We start from the raw sequence: 19400 nt of genomic DNA on the forward strand, positions 1-19400 counted from the left end.
CCACAAAGGCTAATTTTCCCGTTGTCTTGAGGGCGGAATACGAAGGCAAATCTACACATGAAATGAGCATTACCAACAGCACCATTAAGGGAACTATTCTTGGTGGCCGAATGGTGAATATCAATTATTGCATCTTGAACAGACAAGCAGTGCCATGACCTTTTCGAACGCCTGAGGTTACTAGATGCGACACCTGCATTTCCAAATTGGCGGAAAGCGATGCGAGATGATAAATAACATACATGGCAGGTCTTTTCATGCGTCATGAAGCACGTCATTACCTGGATAGATCCTGCAGCGAAGTACCATGAGCGAAGTCACCAAACCTCAACTCATATGCATACAAAGGGATATGCGTACCTGCCAAACTATTTTGAAAATGTCTATCGGAAACACAGGGACATGCTGGCAAAAGACACGGCGAGTCAGAAGTCGCCATACATCATCTTCACAGGTGTTGATAAAGAGACATTTTCCCGAGACTTTGGAGAAGGAGGCGCTTACTGCGACTCATATATGCCATCTTTGGGCTTGGTCCTGGTCTATATGATCATTGCATATCCAGATACAGCCCACTATGGTCTCGCCATTCCGGTAGCTTTACCTGGACAGGATATAACATGCATCGTGGTCCAGGCGAAAAATCGCAAATATGATGTGCTGGGGTTTTCTTTGAAGCGAGACGCAAAGTCTATCAATTGTATCCTTCATCTTTTATAGCATTCTGATAGCTTGTCATCAGCCAACGACTAACAATGCCATCCCTGCGGAAGAGGTAGATCCGACTATGCAAAAGGTATTAAGATATCTTGTATTAACCTACACCATCTAGTGTAGGGTAGCCATCAGGCTCTGACAGCGGAAAATTAGGCATTGTTTACACACAAAATTAGCATTACCAGAAAGCCTCTCAAGGGGTCCGTTTTCGACTTCTCTTGAAGATCTAGTGCGACATGGTGACCGCACCAATTAGAGGGCATCTGGACAGATACATTGGCTTGCTTCCTTGCTGATATTATAGCTATATATATATATATAGTACATAACCGGGCATCCTCCAATGTGCTCTCTGTATGGTCTTTTAGAACTTTATGCCGTGGGCACTCCATTCCAAGGCAGGCTTTTGCCTGGATAAGCCATAGCTACCTAGGTATTCCATTATTTTTCTTTTCAATGTGTGTTGTGCAAAGGGGCAATTAGAATAGTCAATGTCCACTTAGCTCGCATCATTGGAACATCAAGGATGTTATTAGAACAAAAACGGAAAATCAAAACCATTGCTATGCTACTAGAGCATATATAAATCCTACGTACTGCTTACTGATGGCTTTCACGCCCGTGGATTTTGTAGGCGCGAGGTGTTTGATATACCGTCGCTCGAAAGCAGGGAGAAGTTGGTCATTTTGTTTCGATCAAGTCTTTGGTAGCTTTATCCACCATGAAAATTCCGACGATATATTGAGCAATGTGTCCAAATTTCGGTCTACCATCATCCTTTTTTTACCCCCCTGTGCTACTTGTATGGCTGTGCCCTGGTTTAGGCAAGAGAGATGGATGTTTTGGACATTCCATCTTGTAACAAGCTGCTGTTGGTATTTATATAGAGGTTAACCAATCATAGATAGTTATCATTTACAGACATGAGGAGTGTTCCAAGCCTGTTAGTGAGTTTTCATCGCCTTGCTCATCAGACGTGGGTTTGTAAGCCTATGTCTGGCATCGGTTTCACTGCTTTACAGTGCTAACTTGGACACCTGCTGTGCCGCTAGGTCTGATTTGATGTGCCATTTGCCTGATCCCTGCAAAAAGATGTCTCGTGCTGCCAAGGCCGCTTTTGGCTTATGTTCGCAAAACCAAGATAAAGTATGTAACGCAGCCTTGGTGTTGACGAGACACGTTGAAATGGCCGCCCGTGGGCATTTCCTTTCCAAGGTACATAGCTGCATAGCGCTACAAATGAGACTAGTTATGTTGTGATGCTTGCTTTCTGATAGTTCAATACTTTCAAACACTCCTTACACATGACCTGCCCCATTTAGTGCCGTATCTAGCTACCTTTGCTCAAGATCACCTACACGATACCATCCAATAAAGATCGTCTATATGTTGCTTTCTATGCACGCGGTGGTAATGCCACAATGCCAGGCAAGGAAGACACGTTAGTTTAACATGCACGATCTTATTAAGCGTATAGGAATTGAACGACTGATATCCCATCTGAACTAGATATCATTGGGCCTTGATTGTGAGGCCAAAGATTGAAACGGAGGATGGGATGGGATTCCGTTACGACGCAAAGGAGAAGCCAAAAATTGGAGGTGGTTCTGAATGGTTCTTCGAAGAGCGTGAGCGTCCACTTGCCCCTACTAGCATGGTGCTTTTTCGTATTACGGCTGGGAAGGTAGCGGATGGAAATCGCTTAGTTGAGATTTTGCGAAATACACCTATTCGGCAAGACCAACCTGGTTGGAACTGTGTTCTCTGGGTTAAAGAGGCTCTAGAAAGACTCAAAGTTGATCCCAAGGCCTTGGGCACGAGCGCCATTGAGTGGGAAAAGATGCGCGATGAGGCGATGGGTTATTGCCAACAAAAGAAATACCAGCACCCTTTTGACGGGCAGGGAAACTTCAATATGAGAAAGGTTCCCACATATGACTGATAGAGCGGAAGGAGATCATTGTATGAGTTAACATGTCAAACATCTCCGAAGTGCTTTTGGCGGACCCGGTCCATTGCCAGCTCTTCAGGCATTGGTTCTAGGAATTTATTAATCTCATTAACCCAGAAAGAATTCTGTGGATTGACTTGGTGGGCAGATGTGTATTCCCAATATGACGGATACCAGCCGGCAGTTTCCCAATCAATGATACCAACAATATTATCTCTGCGAACAAGGATATTAAGGCTGCTAAGGTCGCCATGAGTAAATACCAAAGGCCAAGTTTGGGTTTGTTGTTTAATGATAAGTTCCTAGATTTCAGGATCAAGTCTTTGAATCATATTCCATGCCCATGCGTAAATGCCGATGGAAATCCTGGGCGTTATCAAAGGGACCAAAACGCAAGGAAGAAGAACCCGGAACACGGCAGTCGAAAAGTTATCCGCCGTCAACAGAAGCGACTCCCATGCCTTGCGGAGGTTGGACGAATCTTTTTTTCCAACTGCGTAAGAAGCTTTGCCTTTGAGTGCTCACTCCGTTTACCCAGCCATTGCCAATTATGTCTCCTTGGACCCTTTCCATCACAATGTATGTCCATCTAGAACGGGTAAATGCACATAAAACTTCTGGGACCGGGATGGATGTATATTGCGATATGAAAAGGATTGTCGATGCTTCGGACAGATGTACGCGGCGCCCATACTTGACACATAACCGGTCTGTAAGCATGAGAACATTCCCTTCTCGAGGGCGAATACGCTTAAGGATTTTGATTGCTAGAAGGGTCGAATATCGAGACAAAACGTTGTCATTGACTGGTTTCGATGCACTCTCCACGACGCGGTGGATAGCGAGGAAAGAGGCCGCTTTTCGCTGGTCAGCATTATGGTAGGAGTAAAGTACTGAAGCAAATATTCATTGTTTCGTATCTGGTTTCTGATCTTTTCAGGTCCTGGATATAGCAGGAGTCAATCTATCAAATTGATAATGCTGGTTCTGATTTCCTCCGAAAAGGAGTTGATTACCTATAGTGGGGCTTGCTTATGCGGGCCTCCAATCAGAGGGTCCAGAACAGCTACAACCCTAACCCTATAGATGCCTAACTTGGGGTTCGCTCATTCTTGCGAATTTTGGCCCGTAAGGATGAGTAAGCTCTCATAACTTAGCTGGACTATGGCCCACCTCCCAGGAGAACTAGCTTTTTTCGCCTTTCGTTTTAACTTTCGATAGAGTTCATTTAAAGTAAAAGCGACACGTGTAAGGCCTGGTTTCTTGTTGATTGTTGCTTAGCTTCGTGAAATTGACCTAATTGGGTTAGCTGCGCCCATCTGCATTGGATTTTGCATCAAGGTTCAGAGCTTCATTTTTCCATGTGTCCCTTTCGCAGCAATGAAACCAACATAATCTCGCCGACCGTTGATTTAAATGGGCGGTGGAAGGGCACGAATTCAGCATGGGCCTTTTTCAGCTCTCTGGGTATGGGTATCTATTACCCAGGGACTAGAGATGTGAGTGTTAAAAAGAAAGCTACAAGAGTTGTGGGACACCCATTGTTTTTTTTTTATTTTTTTATTTTTTCCCCTACATCAACATAACATTTAGAAATCTTTGATATTTCCACGCCTTTCAACATGGGTATTGTTTCGAAATTGGCGTCCTCCACCATTGGCTTCACCTCCGAAGCTATCCACGCTGCCCGCAACAGCTCATCCAAAAGGCGCTCTGTGTCTTCTTCCTCCCCTTCTCTCGCGGGCACCGAGCACATCGTCGTTGTTGACGGGAAATCCGGTCAGACACAGAGCAAAGACGCCGAAACGGGATATGAGGATGGCTCTCCCTCCGAGGAGCTGGAGCGCGGCGTCGATCAAGATGAAGCAGCTTGGGAGCTTGACGAGGCGGCGCGCAATGCGAGATTGCCGACATATGAAGAAGCGGAATATATGCAATTAGGCACTGAAGATACTGAAGCTGAGAAGGTGCGGAAGAAGGAAGCCATGGTGCGTGCGCTGGTTAGAAAGGCAGGCCCAGTGAGCGTTGTGCAGCAGATTCCTTGTCCGGTGATTATTCCTCAGCGCAGACCCAGATTCAAGGATCGCGGCTTTGTGCGTGCATATGCGCCAGTGTTAGCCGATAGTGGTATCAGTCAGGACGTGTTTTTGGAATTTCTGGAGGTTTTTGACAAAGCGAGTGAGGTGTGTCGTCGATCCATTTATTACATTCTCTGAAGTTTGGTTAGTTATTGACAGCGGACGTAGGCCGACGCCTGGCTCGACGTGATCTATGTCGCCTCTGGTATTGTGAGCTTCGCCCCCGAGCTCATAGCCAGTATCACGGGCTCAATCATCCAAACCGTGGCAGGAACCGCCCGAGAACTACAAACGCGTCGCCGCAGAAACAACTTCCTTGACCGTGTGAACCAAGAACTATTCATGCCACGCGGGTTGTTTGCCATGGTGATGGCATTCAAAGATGAGATCCCCCCGGAGAAGAACGGGGTGAGAAAAATAACCACGGCCTTTGGACAAATAATGCTTATCATGCCCGAGAAGCTCGATATCGCAAACGACAGACTCGGTATCGATGATGCAGTCGCAAAATATAGCAACCCCGACCCAGAAATGTCCAAGGCCAAAAAGCGCTATCAAGACTACAGACTCACGAGCGGTGAAACACACGGACAGATGCAGTTACCTGATGCTGCGCCGCTGGTATATCCTGATTTGGATCGGATTGCAGCCCAGGCAGGCGAGGGGAAAGCGCAAGGGGCTAAGAAGGCTGGGGATTGGGTGGCCGACTATATGGATAGAAGAATGCAGGCATTGTTTGTGAGTACCACCACTTCCATCTTCTTTTTATTTCTTTTCGACTGCTAACAGGAACCAGGAAGCCAAGCACCCAGGGTCCGCTCTAGCTGTGCCCGCGTCAGAGCGAAAAGCCTTTGTTTCACGCTACAACGACCCCAATCACGCGGCGAACAGCGGATCGCTTACTGCAGTCCTCACCGGCGGCAAGGTTGGCCACCACAGCCTGGCTGATCGGTTTGTGCAAGTATCGGATGCCATCAAGAAATCCAGGAATGGCGGCGAGCTCCCCGATCCGGAGCGTGTGAGGGGCGCGAGGCGTGCGCGCATGAAGGAGAAGAAGTCGGCCTTTCTCAAGAGGACGTTTGTGCAGGATGTGCTGTATTTGCTGATTGTCAACCTTCCTGGCGAGGACCAGGTGCAGCAATCGGTTGCTGAGTTGGAGCAAGTGTTGCGACAGGCTAAGCAAGAGCCGCCACCTGGAGAGTTGTCGTCGGAGTCTGCCTAGATCTAACGACGTGATGACATATAAAGTTGACTATGTACTACTCCCCATGGCTTTCAACGCTTCATCGTATTTGGTAATACGCGCATCTCCAAGTAAACGCAGTCTTGGCAAGATGAACTGCCTGTTTCGGATTAGCTGCAGCATTGAGTGCCTGGGTGCCTGACGTCACATGGGGCTGTGCGGCCGAATCAGCTTTGAGAAGTTTTGGTTTCAAGCTCTTGAATAACCTTGAGACTCAGGGACCAACACAGATACTGGAAGATGATTGGTGTTGATCTCATACTTCGGCGTTGGGAGTGCAGAGGGTTGACTCTGTCCAAAGCTCCAGCAATAAATTATACTTCTATATAAGGATATGCTCATCTACACTGATCCATCATCATGAGTATTCCAAAGACACACACACAAGAATGGCATCCATCCAAGCGAAAACCATCCCGGCTCCCGGCCAGCTCCCCAACGTCAGGCACGATGCGCTCCGCGTCTTCAACGTGCTCAAGGCCGGGGGCGTAGCCATCCTGCCGTCCGAGGTTGGCTACGCCATATTCGCTTCGTCGGCAGACGCCATCGAACGCGCATTTGCGGCCAAGCAGCGCAAAGCTGGGCATTCCGTGGGCATCATTGGCACCTACGACCTGCATCGCGGACTCCACGTGCTGGACGACAAGCGATTTGAGATGACCCGCGTCCTGACACAAGACCTGGATATGCCGCTGATCATCGTTGCGCCATATCGCGACGACCATCCTATCCTAAAGAACACCACGCCGCAGACTCTCGCAAAAGCGAGCAAGAACGGAACTATTGCCATGTATGTAGGCGGCGGTTCGCTTTTAACGGAGTTGTGCAAATTGAACGAAGCCGCCGGCCAGCTGGTGGTTGGCTCCAGCGCCAACGTCTCGGGCAAGGGCCAGAAGTTTCGAGTCCAGAATATCGAGCAGGAGGTCCTGGATGTCGCGGATATCATCGTCAATTATGGGCTGCAGCGCTATCATATCTATGGGCAAGCGTCCACCAGTATGGATTTTGAGAATATGCGTGTTATCCGGAAAGGGAGTTGCTATGAGCTGCTCCAGGAACGCATCAATAAGTTTTGGGGTATTGACCTGGAGAAAGACGAGACAAAGTGATGAGATTAAGACATAAAGCATTTATAAAGAGATATGATTGGGATCTTGGACTATTAAGGTGTAAAGTAACTACGTGTTAAGGAAAGATATATGCCCAACCTCGAGGTACTAGCGCCATATGCGGCCCTTTGCCATTGAATTATCCGATTGAGATATCATCATTCTGTTTTTAACCTCCATTTCAACTTTACTTGCCCAATTTTTACTCAGTTTTCGATTGTACCTTTCCCAGAGCTTCGGCAAGTATCAAACGTCTTGAACGCAGTACTGCGATCTCGCTACGAGGGGACGGGCATTAAACACTTCATAGCTTACCCCAAGTTCTAGAGCAAACAATGCCTTTCTCTTTTGCAGTATGCCATACTTGTCTTTCCACAGTAATCATAGATGCATCATACTCAATACATTTTAACAAGCCGTTGACATATTTCTTTAGAAAGCTCCTGAGATCCTGCACTCCAGCAAGACTAATTCCAAAGTAACTATACGTTGCCTACATCAAAAACACTTTCGGAACCGAAGGCGATTCAAGAATGTCTTTCAGGGCTCTGCCATACGGGGTGATTCACCCGCATGGTGACGAGTTCATTACTCGCTGATTCAGACTGATCATATCCACGTGATTAGGGTTTGGAATGACGCCTTGCATGCCAGATGACAAAGTTGTAGAATATCCATTCAACACTAGACAACTAGCATCATTTATGATTTCACCCAGTCAGTGACTCACCGATAGAAACAACAGCCAATAACCGCTGCTCGGGAGTTCGGCACATGTTAGGCAGCACGCCTATCGCTTATCAGATCACCAACCTTATGAAGGAAAAAATTTTCCCCAATCCTTGTAGACTGTTAACTCCGCACTTTGTACGGAATACGGAGTACGGACTCCGGAATAAGAATGTTTTCTCGTTGGTTGTTCTTTGGCTTGCTCCTTCGGATGCTCCTTGGAACAGCCATTGAATCGGCCTATCTTAGAAGAAGCTCTAAGAAACAAGCTATCAGACAGATAGTTATAGGTCTATAGCTCAACTACTCGACAATCATTGCCTCCTAGTGATTTTCACATCTTTGTTAGATAGCATTAGTGCATAAAGTGGGTAAGTAAGCAGCAGCTAGCTTTAAAAGTTATAACGCAGTTCGTTTACGAACCAGATGCGTCGTTACATATTCGGAATTTACATGTGCTGACATCTATTCTTCCTTTGTTTTGATTTCTCGTGTGCATCTCTTTGTCTCGTTTTTATATGTATACTCTCGCGTCCAGCTCTCGTCTGTATATCGAAGGGTTGCAATTGCAAACGGCTGCTTGACCGCATTGAGAATTAGCCCTAACGCGGCGTTTCTGCTAGGAAAGCCCGGGGAATTTCTAGAGGAACTTCAGCTTCCCACTCCTATCCTCCCATTCTTTCTGATCACGAATAAGGAGCTCGAAGAGATATCGCAAACCGCAAACCGCAAACCGAGAGAACGAAGTTGGTGGGACGCAAACAGCCATCGGATACTTATCCGGCAGCCCATCATAGCCGAGCTTTTAGCAAGGATGAGTGAGAGCGAGAAAAATCCAGCGCCGAGTGAACAACACGACAATGTACAGAGTACAGGAATTAACGAAACCGAAACTCATGCCGAGGATCATTCAGACGCATCCACGGTTTCTGCTGTCGAGATTGATCTGCACGACAACGGCAATGATGAGGACCCGGAGAATAATTGTAACAATACATCGCCTGTCGTCCGACGCATCACCACAGAGCTGGGACCACCTGTAACCGTTCCGAGGTTGAAACGTCGAGGGCTATTCGCGCAAGTCACACTCATCGCCGAGGTAGATAATGCGAAGACATATCCGCGAAAAACTAGATGGTTTCTCACTGCAGTCGCCGCGGTAGGCGGCGTCGCTGCACCGCTTGGATCTTCTATTTTCCTGCCGTCTCTGAAGCAGGTGGCCGTTGATCTGAATTCAACGCCAACCATCGTGAACTTGTCTGTTGCTCTCTATATGCTGGCCATGTCCATATTCCCACTGTGGTGGTCTTCGTCCAGCGAATTGTTTGGACGACGCTCCATCTACATCATATCTTTTGCGCTTTTCATTGTGTTCAATGTCCTCAGTGCAATCTCCAATAGTATTGCCATGCTGATCGTCATGCGTCTACTTGCAGGCGGGGCATCGGTAGGATCCCGCATCTTGAATCTCCAATACAGGTGACTAAACAGCTTCTATCTAGGCATCTGTGCAAGCTGTCGGTGCAGGCACCATAGCAGACTTGTGGGAAGTGAAAGAGCGAGGTCGAGCAATGAGCTACTTTTATATCGGTCCCCTCTGTGGTCCACTCTTTGCCCCCATTATCGGAGGTCTGCTGGCTGAGAGATGGGGTTGGCGAAGTACCATGTGGTTTATGGTGGTTTTTGGCGCCATTGTGTTCGTCTTCCTCCTCGTCGCTCTTCCAGAGACGCTGCAGCAACGAAAGAGTCTGCCCACAACGCAGACAGAACAGATGGCACGGACTTCAAGCAGAGTTTCCTCTAAAATGGCGAGAAGCAGTATCAAATTTTTGCAGATGTTGAAAATAACCCTCGTTGAGCCTCTGAAAATGATCCGATTCTTGAGATACTTCCCAATCGTATTGACTATCTACTATGCCGCTATCACTTTCGGCTCCTTATATGTGCTAAACATCAGTGTCCAGCAAACTTTTGAGGGGGCACCTTATAATTTTTCCACTATCATCGTCGGCTTGCTTTATCTGCCAAACTCGCTCGGGTATCTGATTGCAAGTCTCTTTGGTGGGAAATGGATGGACAAAATAATGCACCGCGAAGCCGTGAAAGCCGGTCGATTTGATGAAAAGGGCCGACCTATTTTCCTACCGGAAGATCGAATGAAAGAAAATGCCTGGCTCGGTGCCTTTCTATACCCTGCCGGCTTGATCATGTATGGGTGGACTGCGCAGAAAGACGTGTTCTGGTTTGTGCCGGTATGATTATATTGAACACTTAATTGCCCTTGTTTTTTGCTACCTAAACTAATCATATCGTCTACAGATGATAGCAAATTTTGCCTTCGGGATTGGCAGCATGCTAATCTTTGGCCTTTCAACGACCATGCTCACGGAATTCCTCCCTCGCAAGCCATCTGCTGGCGTCGCCCTCAATAATTTCATCCGCAACATCCTGTCCTGTGTCGGAGTGATTGTTGCGTCGCCCATTATTAACGCCATTGGAAATGGATGGCTATTCACCATTCTAGGTATAGTTGGTTTCGTCTCTGGCGTGTCTGTCCTGGGACTGATGAAGAGATTTGGGCCTAAATGGAGAGAAACGCCTATCCAACATTGAAGATAGTTGAAATCCTTTTCGGGTCTTTTTCGGTTGAAATGAAACTTCATATGATACTGAGGTACCTCATATATATGCACAGGGCATTTTTGCGGGGCATCATTCATTACATGACTTATGAGTTCGAGTACGAAATGTACCTAGGTAGCCGAGATAGAGCATATTGGACATAGCCTACAATTAACATGATGACCGTACAGTGCCTCCCAAAAAGTTTGAAAAATTATACATGCGTCGTTATCATAGGCGTCATAATTGAAAAACAGGAGTGAAAAGAGTATTACGTATCAAAAGGTACAAGAATAGAATTTTGTGTTTCCCAACGCAATTACTCATCTCAAAGACCGAAAAAGAAAGTGAAAGACATGAAAGAAGTAGATAAAAGGGAAAGATGAAAGAAAAGGTAGTGAACAAATGAGAAAAATACAATTATGTTCCTGAAGAAAAGTAAAGAAACAACATCCATACGTCCTCCATATCAACAGCTCAGAATACCTTGATCGATTTCAATAAGCCACCCATTCGAGATGACCCAGATTTTGCATTCTGCTCTTGTCTCGGGTGACGACTGCTACGAGGATGCTCAGCATGTGCTGCGCGCTCATCATGTCGACGTTCACGTTCGCGTTCACGTTCGTCACGATGTCGGCGTCGTTCATCTGAAGTATCCTCTCTCCGACGCTCCGAGCGATGTTGTCTTTCTCGCCTCGCTGCATGGTCATCTCTGGAACTGCTAGACACCCTTTCTTCATGCGAGCGGCGAGTATGTCCTGAGTGATGCGTCGATGACCTTCGCATCTGCTCAGGGCGTGCTGAGACGGCGGCGACTGCTTTAGTGGCATTGATGTGAAGCAGCGGCCCATTGGTATTAGATTTCCCCGAAGTCAGTGAGTTAATGACTTTTTCAATGAGAGGATCAGATTCCGACTTTGGTGATACTTCTCGCCTCCTGCTCCGTTCATGGCTGGATGAGTGTTCAGAGGAATGCCGTCCCGATCTGCTATTCCTGCTATCTTTACCCATTCTCCGCTCAGCTTCTCGGAGTTTTTCCTTTTCAGCAGCCCGCTTGGCCCTCCTTTCTGCTTCCTCTTGTCTCTTCTGTTCCTCGGCTCTTTCAAGTTTGAGTTTGGCCTCCTTGCGTTGTCTCGCCACCTTCGCTTCTTGCTGTCGTCGAGCCTCGTCGAGTGCCATAGCCCATCGGTTTTTCAGTACACCGCCGTCACCCTTGGGGCGCTCCAGATGGCCTCTGTTAATTTCAATTGAGGGTTTTGAAGGCCGTCTTTCGCGAGTCCACCCAGGCTGATGACGTCGTCTTCTTCGAGAACGCTCGCGGTCATCATCAATCACAGCCGATTCACTCGGTCCATCTGCTTCGGTCACCTCTGGGGGCGATCTTTCGATGATTTCTGCTTCAGGGGCAATATCTACAGGCTCTGAAACAGGCTCGGGTGCGGGTGCATCTTCCGTTGCAGGCTCACGAGTAATTACTGCGGCCGCCTCTTCGACAACCTCTTCGGCGACAGGCGCGGCTTCAGGCGACTCGGTTTCAGCTGGCTGTTCAACCATCTCGTCTGGCACTGGCGGTTGTTCTTGAGGTTCTTCAGCGGGAGCTCCGTTCTGTGGCGAATCAGCTGCTTCTGTTTCAGGTACGGCAACTTCTTCAGCTGGTTCATCTTTTGACGCATCTGGAGCCATATCGTCCTCGATAGCGGGCTCCCCTTCAGCAGATTTTTCCTCTTCCACTATTTCAGCAGCAGCTTCTTCAACCGGCGCCTCTGGAGCTGGTGCTTCCTCCGCGGGAGCTTCTTCAGTAGCCTCTTCAGCAGCCGCTGGCTCTTCAGCAACAGCTTCTTCAGCCGTCTCAGGGGCTGGTGTTTCTTCAACAGGAGCCTCCCCGGCTGGAGTTTCTTCGATTGCCTCAGCAGTCGGAGTTTCGTCAACAGCAACTTCTATTCCCTCTGTGGCTGCCTCTTCAACAGCTGGAATTTCGTCAACAGCTTCTTCGACTGGGACCTTGGGAGCTGGTTCTTCCTCCACAGCGGGCTCTTCGACAGGCTGTTCCTCCTCTTCTGCAACATTAGCTGATGGCTCTTCCTCTACATGTTCCTCTACAGGCTCTTCCGAAGGCTCTTCATTCGACACATCAGCAGCAGGTTCTTCTTCTGGAGCTGTTTCTTCAGCAGGGCCATCTTTTGGCGTTTCCTCTGCTGGTTCTTCCTCAACTGCTTCATCGGCAGCTGTTTCTTCTGGGACTTCGTCCGCGACGTTTTCTTCAGCAACCTCTTCAACGGCCTCTTCAACAGCTGCTTCTGATACCTCGGGTTCAGCCACACTCTCCTCGCCTGCGGGCTCCTCCGGAGTTTGATCATCTACCGGTGGCTTGTCGACATTGGTTTCATCACTGGGGCTTTCTTTAGGCACCTCCACATCGACAGAAGCAGGCTCCATCCGTTCCTCAGATGGGACTTCTGTCTTCCCAGATGCCTCGGCGGTTTCAACAACAGCATCTTCTGTTTTTTCCTCGTCCGCTGCTGCCGCTTCTGTCGTTTCTGCCGCTTCAGGAGCCTCGGGTTCAGCCTCAGCGTCAGCAGCAGCCGGCTCTTCTGGCGCTTCAGCATTTTCCTGCTCATCGCCGTCTACATCTATCGGATCCTCATTACCTGGCTCTGACATTGCAGCTGCCTCTGAAATTGCCTCTTCGGCATCTTCCTCCGCCTGTTTTGCTTCTGCTTCTTTCTCAGCCTCTACCTTGTCTAGTTCTGCAGAAGGGTCGCATTCAGGGAAGGTGTCATCGTCTAGTACGAATGATGAGATTGTATCAAAGTGTAAAGAAACAAGGTATTTCTTACCATTTTCATCTTGTTTTGCGCTGTCGGTGTCAGGAGATCCGTCAACTACCTCACCGTCATCGTCCATATCCCAAGCGTCGAGAATGTCCTCAGCCGGCTCTTTCTCTTCTGTTAATTCGTCCGCTGAAGTAGGTAGTGTTGTATCTTCTGTGGAAACTTCTGTAGATGAATGTTCTTCAGTCGTGTCGTCCGTAATAGGATTTTCAGCAGCAACTTCTCCTACAACATTCTCTGCGGTTTCTTCGGCAGACACCTGTTCTTGTGCCTCCTCGTCCTTTTCAGCTAATTTTTCTGCGGCAGCTTCTTTCGCAGCATCTTCGGGATTTTCTGCAGATGGCTGGTCTGGAGATTCTTCTTCCTGAGAATTCTCTCCTTCAACTTGGCCCGCTTGTTCTGCTTGTTCCGGTATCTGGGCGTTCTCTGATGACTCTTCAGCAGGAGACTCCGTAGATGCGGTATCCTCTGGAGGCTCCTTGGCCTCCGGTGCTTCGTCTACTGCATCTACCGGATCCTCCGTAACCGGTTGTTCGTCGACATTTTGTTCCTCGGAGATGACTGTTTCTTCCGCAGGGGGTTCTTTCGAACCTTCGGCAGCAGCTTCATTTTCGGGTGCTACCTCTGCGGACGGCTCTACAGACGGCTCTAGGGGCGCTTGTTCGGACGGTTCCTCAGAAGGCGTTTCTAGATTCAAGCCCTTTTTCTTCTTCTTTTCCTTCTTTTTCTTCCCTTTCTTGTTGCCAAATTCCTCCCAGCCATCTGTTGAATTTGACGTTTCGGTAGCTGGCTTACTGTCCGCCGCTGGATTGTCTTTGGCGATGTCTTCAGGTGGCAGCTTCTCAGTTGCGGCTGGTGCTTCTGGCTCGGGATCATTTGTCGAATTTAGAGAATTATCTTTCTTCTTTTTACTCTTCTTATCCTTCTTCTTATTCTTCTTGGAAGTTCCTACGCCTGGCTCGTCTTTTGGTTGTTCCTGTTCCAGTGTCTCCTCTTCCGCAGGTGGCGGGGCTTCTGAAGGTGTCTCCGGCTCTATAGCTGGTGGAGCATCTGGAGACACTGCTGATTCAACAGGAAGGTCCTCAGCTTGTCCTGCTTCTGTTGAATTCTCCTCGGCTGGCGTTTCATCTTCTGCTGGCGTGACATTTTCTGACGGAGCATCACCTGTCGGCGTAGCATCTTCTGCTGGTGTGGTTTCTTCTGATGATGGGGCATTTTCTGCTGGCATGGCATCTTCTGGAGGAGCGTCTCCTGGCGAAACTTCATCTCCTGCCGACGTGGTGTCCTCTGCCGACGTAGAATCCTCCCCTCGCGTCGCATCTTCTGTCAACGGAGGGTCTACTGCTGGTGTAGCGTCCTCTGCTGGCGAGACGTCTTCTGATGATGGAGCATCTTCTGCGGGTGTATTTTCTCCAGCCGGTGTAGTTTCTTCAGCCGGCGTGCCATCTCCTGGTGTCGTCTCCTCCGCTGGCGTTGCATCTTCTGTTGACGGAGTGTCTTCTGCCGGTGCAGCCTCTGCCGTTGACGTCTCCTCTACTGTCTCGGGAGTGGCTGTATCATCATTAGTGTTACTTTCGTCTACAGGTTCTGCTGATGCGCCGGCAGCTGCTTCATTCGAATCACCATCACCAGGGGCTTCTCCGCCGGTTTCGTTATTTTCTGTCTTTTGCTCGGGTTCAGGCGTCGATTCCTCATCCTTTGTCTCCGCCGGTGGATCAGAAGAAGCCGGGGCTACATATTATTATCCCATTAGGTTGTAATACTCGCGAAAGCAATAAACTGATATTGCAACTCACCATCGTTTTCGGTCGAAGGAGACTCTTCTGAAGAGACGGGTTTATTCTCCTCGGTAGTCTGCTCAGTATTCCCCTTATCCGGCTCAGTGTCAGCAACTTCTTCTGTATTGTCTGACAGTGGCAGGGAAATTGTAGGTTTAGGGACAATGAGGTGGGAGGTGAATTTCAAAGATTGACGATCGAAAGTTTGATAGTGAGCACCATCAAACTTCTGATACTGAAATTTGGGAACATTTGCGTACTTCATGGTTGTTGTTGTTGCCCTCTACACTAGCTTCGGGTTCTGCGAGGGAGAGTTTGAAGCTATTCTTCTTCTTTTTATTTTTCTTGGGCATGCTCGCGTAGACAAATCACAAGTGATTGGGAAGCAAGAGGTCGGTTGGCAAAGAACAGGACTCAGGAGGATAGCAAATGACGACAGCTGCAGGGGGTGTCACCCGAAAGGACAGTTGATGGTAGCCAATGCAAATTGAAAAAGTAAAGATAAAAATAAGAAAAACTAAGGCCAAGATGATAAATCACACGTAATCAATGTCTCGCAAACTGAGTAGGAACGGACCAGGAGTGGTGTTTCTGTTCTCGATAATCCCTGTCAAATACACAAAATAAACTCCTGGTTGATCAAGAATACAATTGCAAAGCGACGAACCACAGATTAAATTGGTGAAGGTCCAATGAATGAATAAAAGAACGGCCTAGGGGATTCCTGTCGAATCGACAATGCTATTGGGGCCACGTCTCGGATCGAACGATTTTTATAAGTGTAAGGATACAAAAGGAACTCTGCACAGAATAGAAATAGTCGCCTGGTAGAAACTGGGTAGCCATTTGGGTCTTCGGCAAAAGCGGGTTGCCACCCAAAAGGAATCATGTTTGACTTCTTTAGAGAGACTGGCATGATCCACACCATTACTATAGCTGCATGGCTATATGTCATGACAACAAAGTGCTTCCCCATCATTCGATCTGCAGCGGGACCTGTGGTCAGCATCAGCAGTGGCACTGTCGACTAACTTCATTAGGTGTACAATTTTTTTTTTTAATTTTTTGGGGGAAACCTAGGAATTGGTGCCTTTCTTTGCTGGACTTCCACTTATGGAAGCTCTCGCTCCGTACTCCGTACATCTTTTTTTCTGCCCGACGGCCTAGTTCTGTTCAATTGAATCGCATTGGGCCAATTGGGGGTACAGTTCATCATACAGGTAGTCTACAACCCAAAATCCGACGCGCTGGTCAGATAATGAACTTGCAGCCATTCATGCCAGTTGAGTGGTTTGTCAAAGTGAAGCGAAACTTTCATGCACGACACCCCACTGTGGTGGTGGTCTAGTGAAAACGAACATGACTGATGCCCAGTCCAGGGCTCCATTCAATCCCCACTGCTGTTGCCAACTGACTAGTACAGATCATCTTGACATCTCGAGCTGAAGAAACATCGCAGAAGCCAGATCTAAGTCGGCGCAAATGCCAATTCGAATGTTCTAGTCAGGATGATGTCGTTGTGAAGTGAAACAATGTCAGACCCCCAAGGAAGCAAGGAAGCGGCGGTAGTAGCTAAGCTTGTTCCCAAAGCGGAAAGGTGCGTACGGCGGCGCAACGGCCCGCGCCATGCAGCCCAGCGATGTTCTGGCAGCCTCTGATTGGCCCGGCCACCCTCCTTCTTTGCCTACTTCGATTTTCGCGCGACTTTACATTTCCCTTCACGAAGAGGTTGGCGGGTGTCACTGGGCAACGCAGAGGACCGCCTCCGTGTTTGTTTATGTCAATTATTTTCCCTATTCTGCTCGATGTTCGGTCAGCTTTCCTTGGGGTGGCACAACCACGACTCAAGCCTCAGGTACCAATAACTACCTCGTACAACATACATGTCACGCCACTTTTAGCATCACCTTTCCCTTACATGAGACTCTTATACCAGAATGATAATGGACTGACATGCATAATCATAGACCAATGCTGGTTGGATGACTGACTATGATCGGCTAACCATACATGCATAAATGCAACCAAATCTATGAAAACGACATCTTCCGAATGAGACTGAAACAACATCACACCAGTGCTACCTTGTGATTTGCATTGCGCCTACAGCAATGGAATAGCTTGGCCGTCGCCTCTTGGGTCGCTTCCGGCACTATAGACCAACTGTCCGTCGTCATAATTAACTCGTATCAATTGGCCTCGGCCAAACATATCCCGCTTGAAATCCTTCAGTACGGTGATATCATGCCCAAGTTTGCGAAGTCCTTCCACAGTTTCCTCGGTAATGCCATCCTCGACATAAACAGTGTTGATTGCTTTTTCGCCGGGATCAGGTGTCCCCGCACCTATGCAAATGCGTGGGGAATCCAATGCTGCCTGAGGATCATAGCCAAAGCCTAACATGTTCAGAAGCACTTGGACATGGCCCTGCGGTTGCATGAAGCCACCCATAACCCCGTAGACTGAGTGAAGCGATCCATCCAGGTTGGTAATCATGGCGGGAATGATTGTGTGGTAAGGGCGCTTATTTGGAGCCAGGGCATTGGGGTGTCCTTCTTGTAGTGAAAAGTTCGCGCCTCGATTCTGCAAGGTAAAGCCACAGCCGGCTGGAATAATGCCGGTGCCAAAGCCGGCGTAGTTACTATTGATGAAGGAAATCCCGTTGCCGTCTTTGTCGGTAACAGCAAAGTAAACCGTGTCACAGTGGTTGTGAGCAGGGCTACCGTGGTCCAGTATCTCGCAGGCTTTGGTTGGATCAAATAATTTTGCCCGTTCAGCCAGATAGGCACGAGAGATCAATTCCTGCGTGGGGACTTTCTCGACATCAGGATCAGTTACCCACCACCTGGCATCTGCAAAGGCGATTCGCAAACATTCAATCACAGCGTGGAGATATTCGGGCGAGTTGTGCTGTTCGCGAGAGAAGCGAGGGATTTTCCCTAAACGCTCCAGCTCCTCAAGGATACCCAGGGCCATCAATGCTACGATTCCCTGGCCGTTTGGAGGATGCTCCCACACCTCAACGCCGCCCTCGTCAATGGTGTTCTGCTTCTCGCCTACGCCCTGCCCTTTAAAAATGAGAGAAATGGCATCCACATCTTGGCTGCCATGATCTGCATGGTTTTTCAGGTCCTCCAAGGTAAGATATCCTCCATTTTCTTTGACTACTTTCACGACTTCTTGCGCAATACGGCCCTCGTAGAAACCTTTCTTCCCTTCGGCAGCCAATGTTCTGAATGTCCGGCCCATGGCGGGATTTTTCATGATCTCCCCGGGACGAGGCGCCCTCACTCCATCATCTGAAGAAGGGTCGTGCTTAAGCATTTCCTTGAAGTTTGCAGATGCATTGCGGATCAATTGTTCGCCCTCTTGCCACTATCACATCGGTCAGCTTATCATGCATTCAACAAGATACCATTTTCACAGTCGCCTTACATAAATCGATGCTATTTCAGACACAGGGAAACCCTTCTCTGCAAGCTCGATGGCCGGTGTCAGGACCTGCTGTAGGGACAATTTTCCGCTGCCGAATCTTTCAACCGTGTCTACCCAGCCTGCCGCAGCCCCCGGAGTTGTCACGGCGGCAGCACTTCGGAAAGGAACGCTACCATCAACGCCAGGCGACAGCCCTAGATCTTTTCGTACGTCTGCCAAGGAAGCACTTCCAGAATAGCGACCAGAGCCGTTCATAGCGCTGATCTTCTTGGTTTTGGCGTTGTAGAAGAGACAGAACATGTCTCCTCCGATACCCGTTGAACTGGGTTCTGTGACATTGATGGCCGCGGCTGTACACTTTGAATTAGCACATGGTCCTTTCGCGGGCATTACAGCCAGGTAAACGAGTAGTAGTAGGTACCTACCGACTGCCACCGCAGCATCCTGATGTCGAGGTTAGTTACACGGCCATCTCCTGGGATGATCGACAATAACGTACTGCGGCATTACCCCCCTCGCTCAGAATTCGCTGGCCCGCCGCCGCAGCCAAAGGCTGGGTGCAGGCTACGATGCCATTTGTGCTGTGGACGACGCTTCTGCGACTTGGAAAGCTGGCATAGCTCGGGGTCGCTGGGTATATGGCCTTGGCGTCGAGCATGATGCAGTCAAAATCAAGTAAGCCGTCGTATAGTATTTACAGGCGATTGATTGATGCTCTCTTCTTCTCTTCACTGTGCAGTAGTTTGTAAAAGAGCAGAGCACAGCCCGCGGCGTCTGTAGATGTACCCAGTGAAGTACGGGGCTCCCCCACCTTCGACTTTGGTCGCCTGCTGAATATGGAGTAGTGTATACCACGAGTTATCTACGCTCTCGGCCTTTGTCGGCGAGTCTATATAGATTCCAG

General features: G+C 48.6%; 6 protein-coding genes across 6 annotated transcripts, besides 2 other annotated features; 4 read left to right on the forward strand and 2 right to left on the reverse strand.

Moving 5' to 3' along the window:
- Positions 1–32: 32 nt before the first annotated feature.
- Positions 33–121: a repeat region (Identified by RepeatMasker using a combination of RepBase library and repeat library created with RepeatScout).
- A 735-nt stretch (positions 122–856) lies between these two features.
- Positions 857–928: a repeat region (Identified by RepeatMasker using a combination of RepBase library and repeat library created with RepeatScout).
- A 1210-nt stretch (positions 929–2138) lies between these two features.
- On the forward strand, positions 2139–2659 carry UA08_00612 (hypothetical protein; the record flags this gene model as incomplete). The annotated part of the gene is made up of 2 exons (XM_020260438.1): positions 2139–2158; positions 2227–2659. The coding sequence occupies 2 exons, from the start codon at positions 2139–2141 to the stop codon at positions 2657–2659; spliced, it is 453 nt and encodes a 150-aa protein (XP_020124033.1).
- A 1631-nt stretch (positions 2660–4290) lies between these two features.
- On the forward strand, positions 4291–5968 carry UA08_00613 (hypothetical protein; the record flags this gene model as incomplete). The annotated part of the gene is made up of 3 exons (XM_020260439.1): positions 4291–4851; positions 4915–5484; positions 5543–5968. 3 exons carry the CDS (start codon positions 4291–4293, stop codon positions 5966–5968), a joined length of 1557 nt encoding a protein of 518 aa, XP_020124034.1.
- Positions 5969–6378: 410 nt separating this feature from the next.
- On the forward strand, positions 6379–7098 carry UA08_00614 (hypothetical protein; the record flags this gene model as incomplete). Its single annotated transcript, XM_020260440.1, has 1 exon — positions 6379–7098. The coding sequence occupies one exon, from the start codon at positions 6379–6381 to the stop codon at positions 7096–7098; it is 720 nt and encodes a 239-aa protein (XP_020124027.1).
- Positions 7099–8641: 1543 nt separating this feature from the next.
- Positions 8642–10440, forward strand: UA08_00615 (hypothetical protein; the record flags this gene model as incomplete). Its single annotated transcript, XM_020260441.1, has 3 exons — positions 8642–9274; positions 9330–10079; positions 10147–10440. 3 exons carry the CDS (start codon positions 8642–8644, stop codon positions 10438–10440), a joined length of 1677 nt encoding a protein of 558 aa, XP_020124028.1.
- Positions 10441–10926: 486 nt separating this feature from the next.
- Positions 10927–15326, reverse strand: UA08_00616 (hypothetical protein; the record flags this gene model as incomplete). Its single annotated transcript, XM_020260442.1, has 2 exons — positions 10927–15014; positions 15080–15326. 2 exons carry the CDS (start codon positions 15324–15326, stop codon positions 10927–10929), a joined length of 4335 nt encoding a protein of 1444 aa, XP_020124029.1.
- Positions 15327–17164: 1838 nt separating this feature from the next.
- Positions 17165–19154, reverse strand: UA08_00617 (hypothetical protein; the record flags this gene model as incomplete). Its single annotated transcript, XM_020260443.1, has 4 exons — positions 17165–18436; positions 18497–18846; positions 18922–18940; positions 18996–19154. 4 exons carry the CDS (start codon positions 19152–19154, stop codon positions 17165–17167), a joined length of 1800 nt encoding a protein of 599 aa, XP_020124030.1.
- Between the last annotated feature and the right edge of the window lie 246 nt (positions 19155–19400).

This window comes from Talaromyces atroroseus (assembly GCF_001907595.1).
Source record: "Talaromyces atroroseus strain IBT 11181 chromosome Unknown scaffold_0, whole genome shotgun sequence".
Classification (NCBI taxonomy): domain Eukaryota; kingdom Fungi; phylum Ascomycota; class Eurotiomycetes; order Eurotiales; family Trichocomaceae; genus Talaromyces; species Talaromyces atroroseus.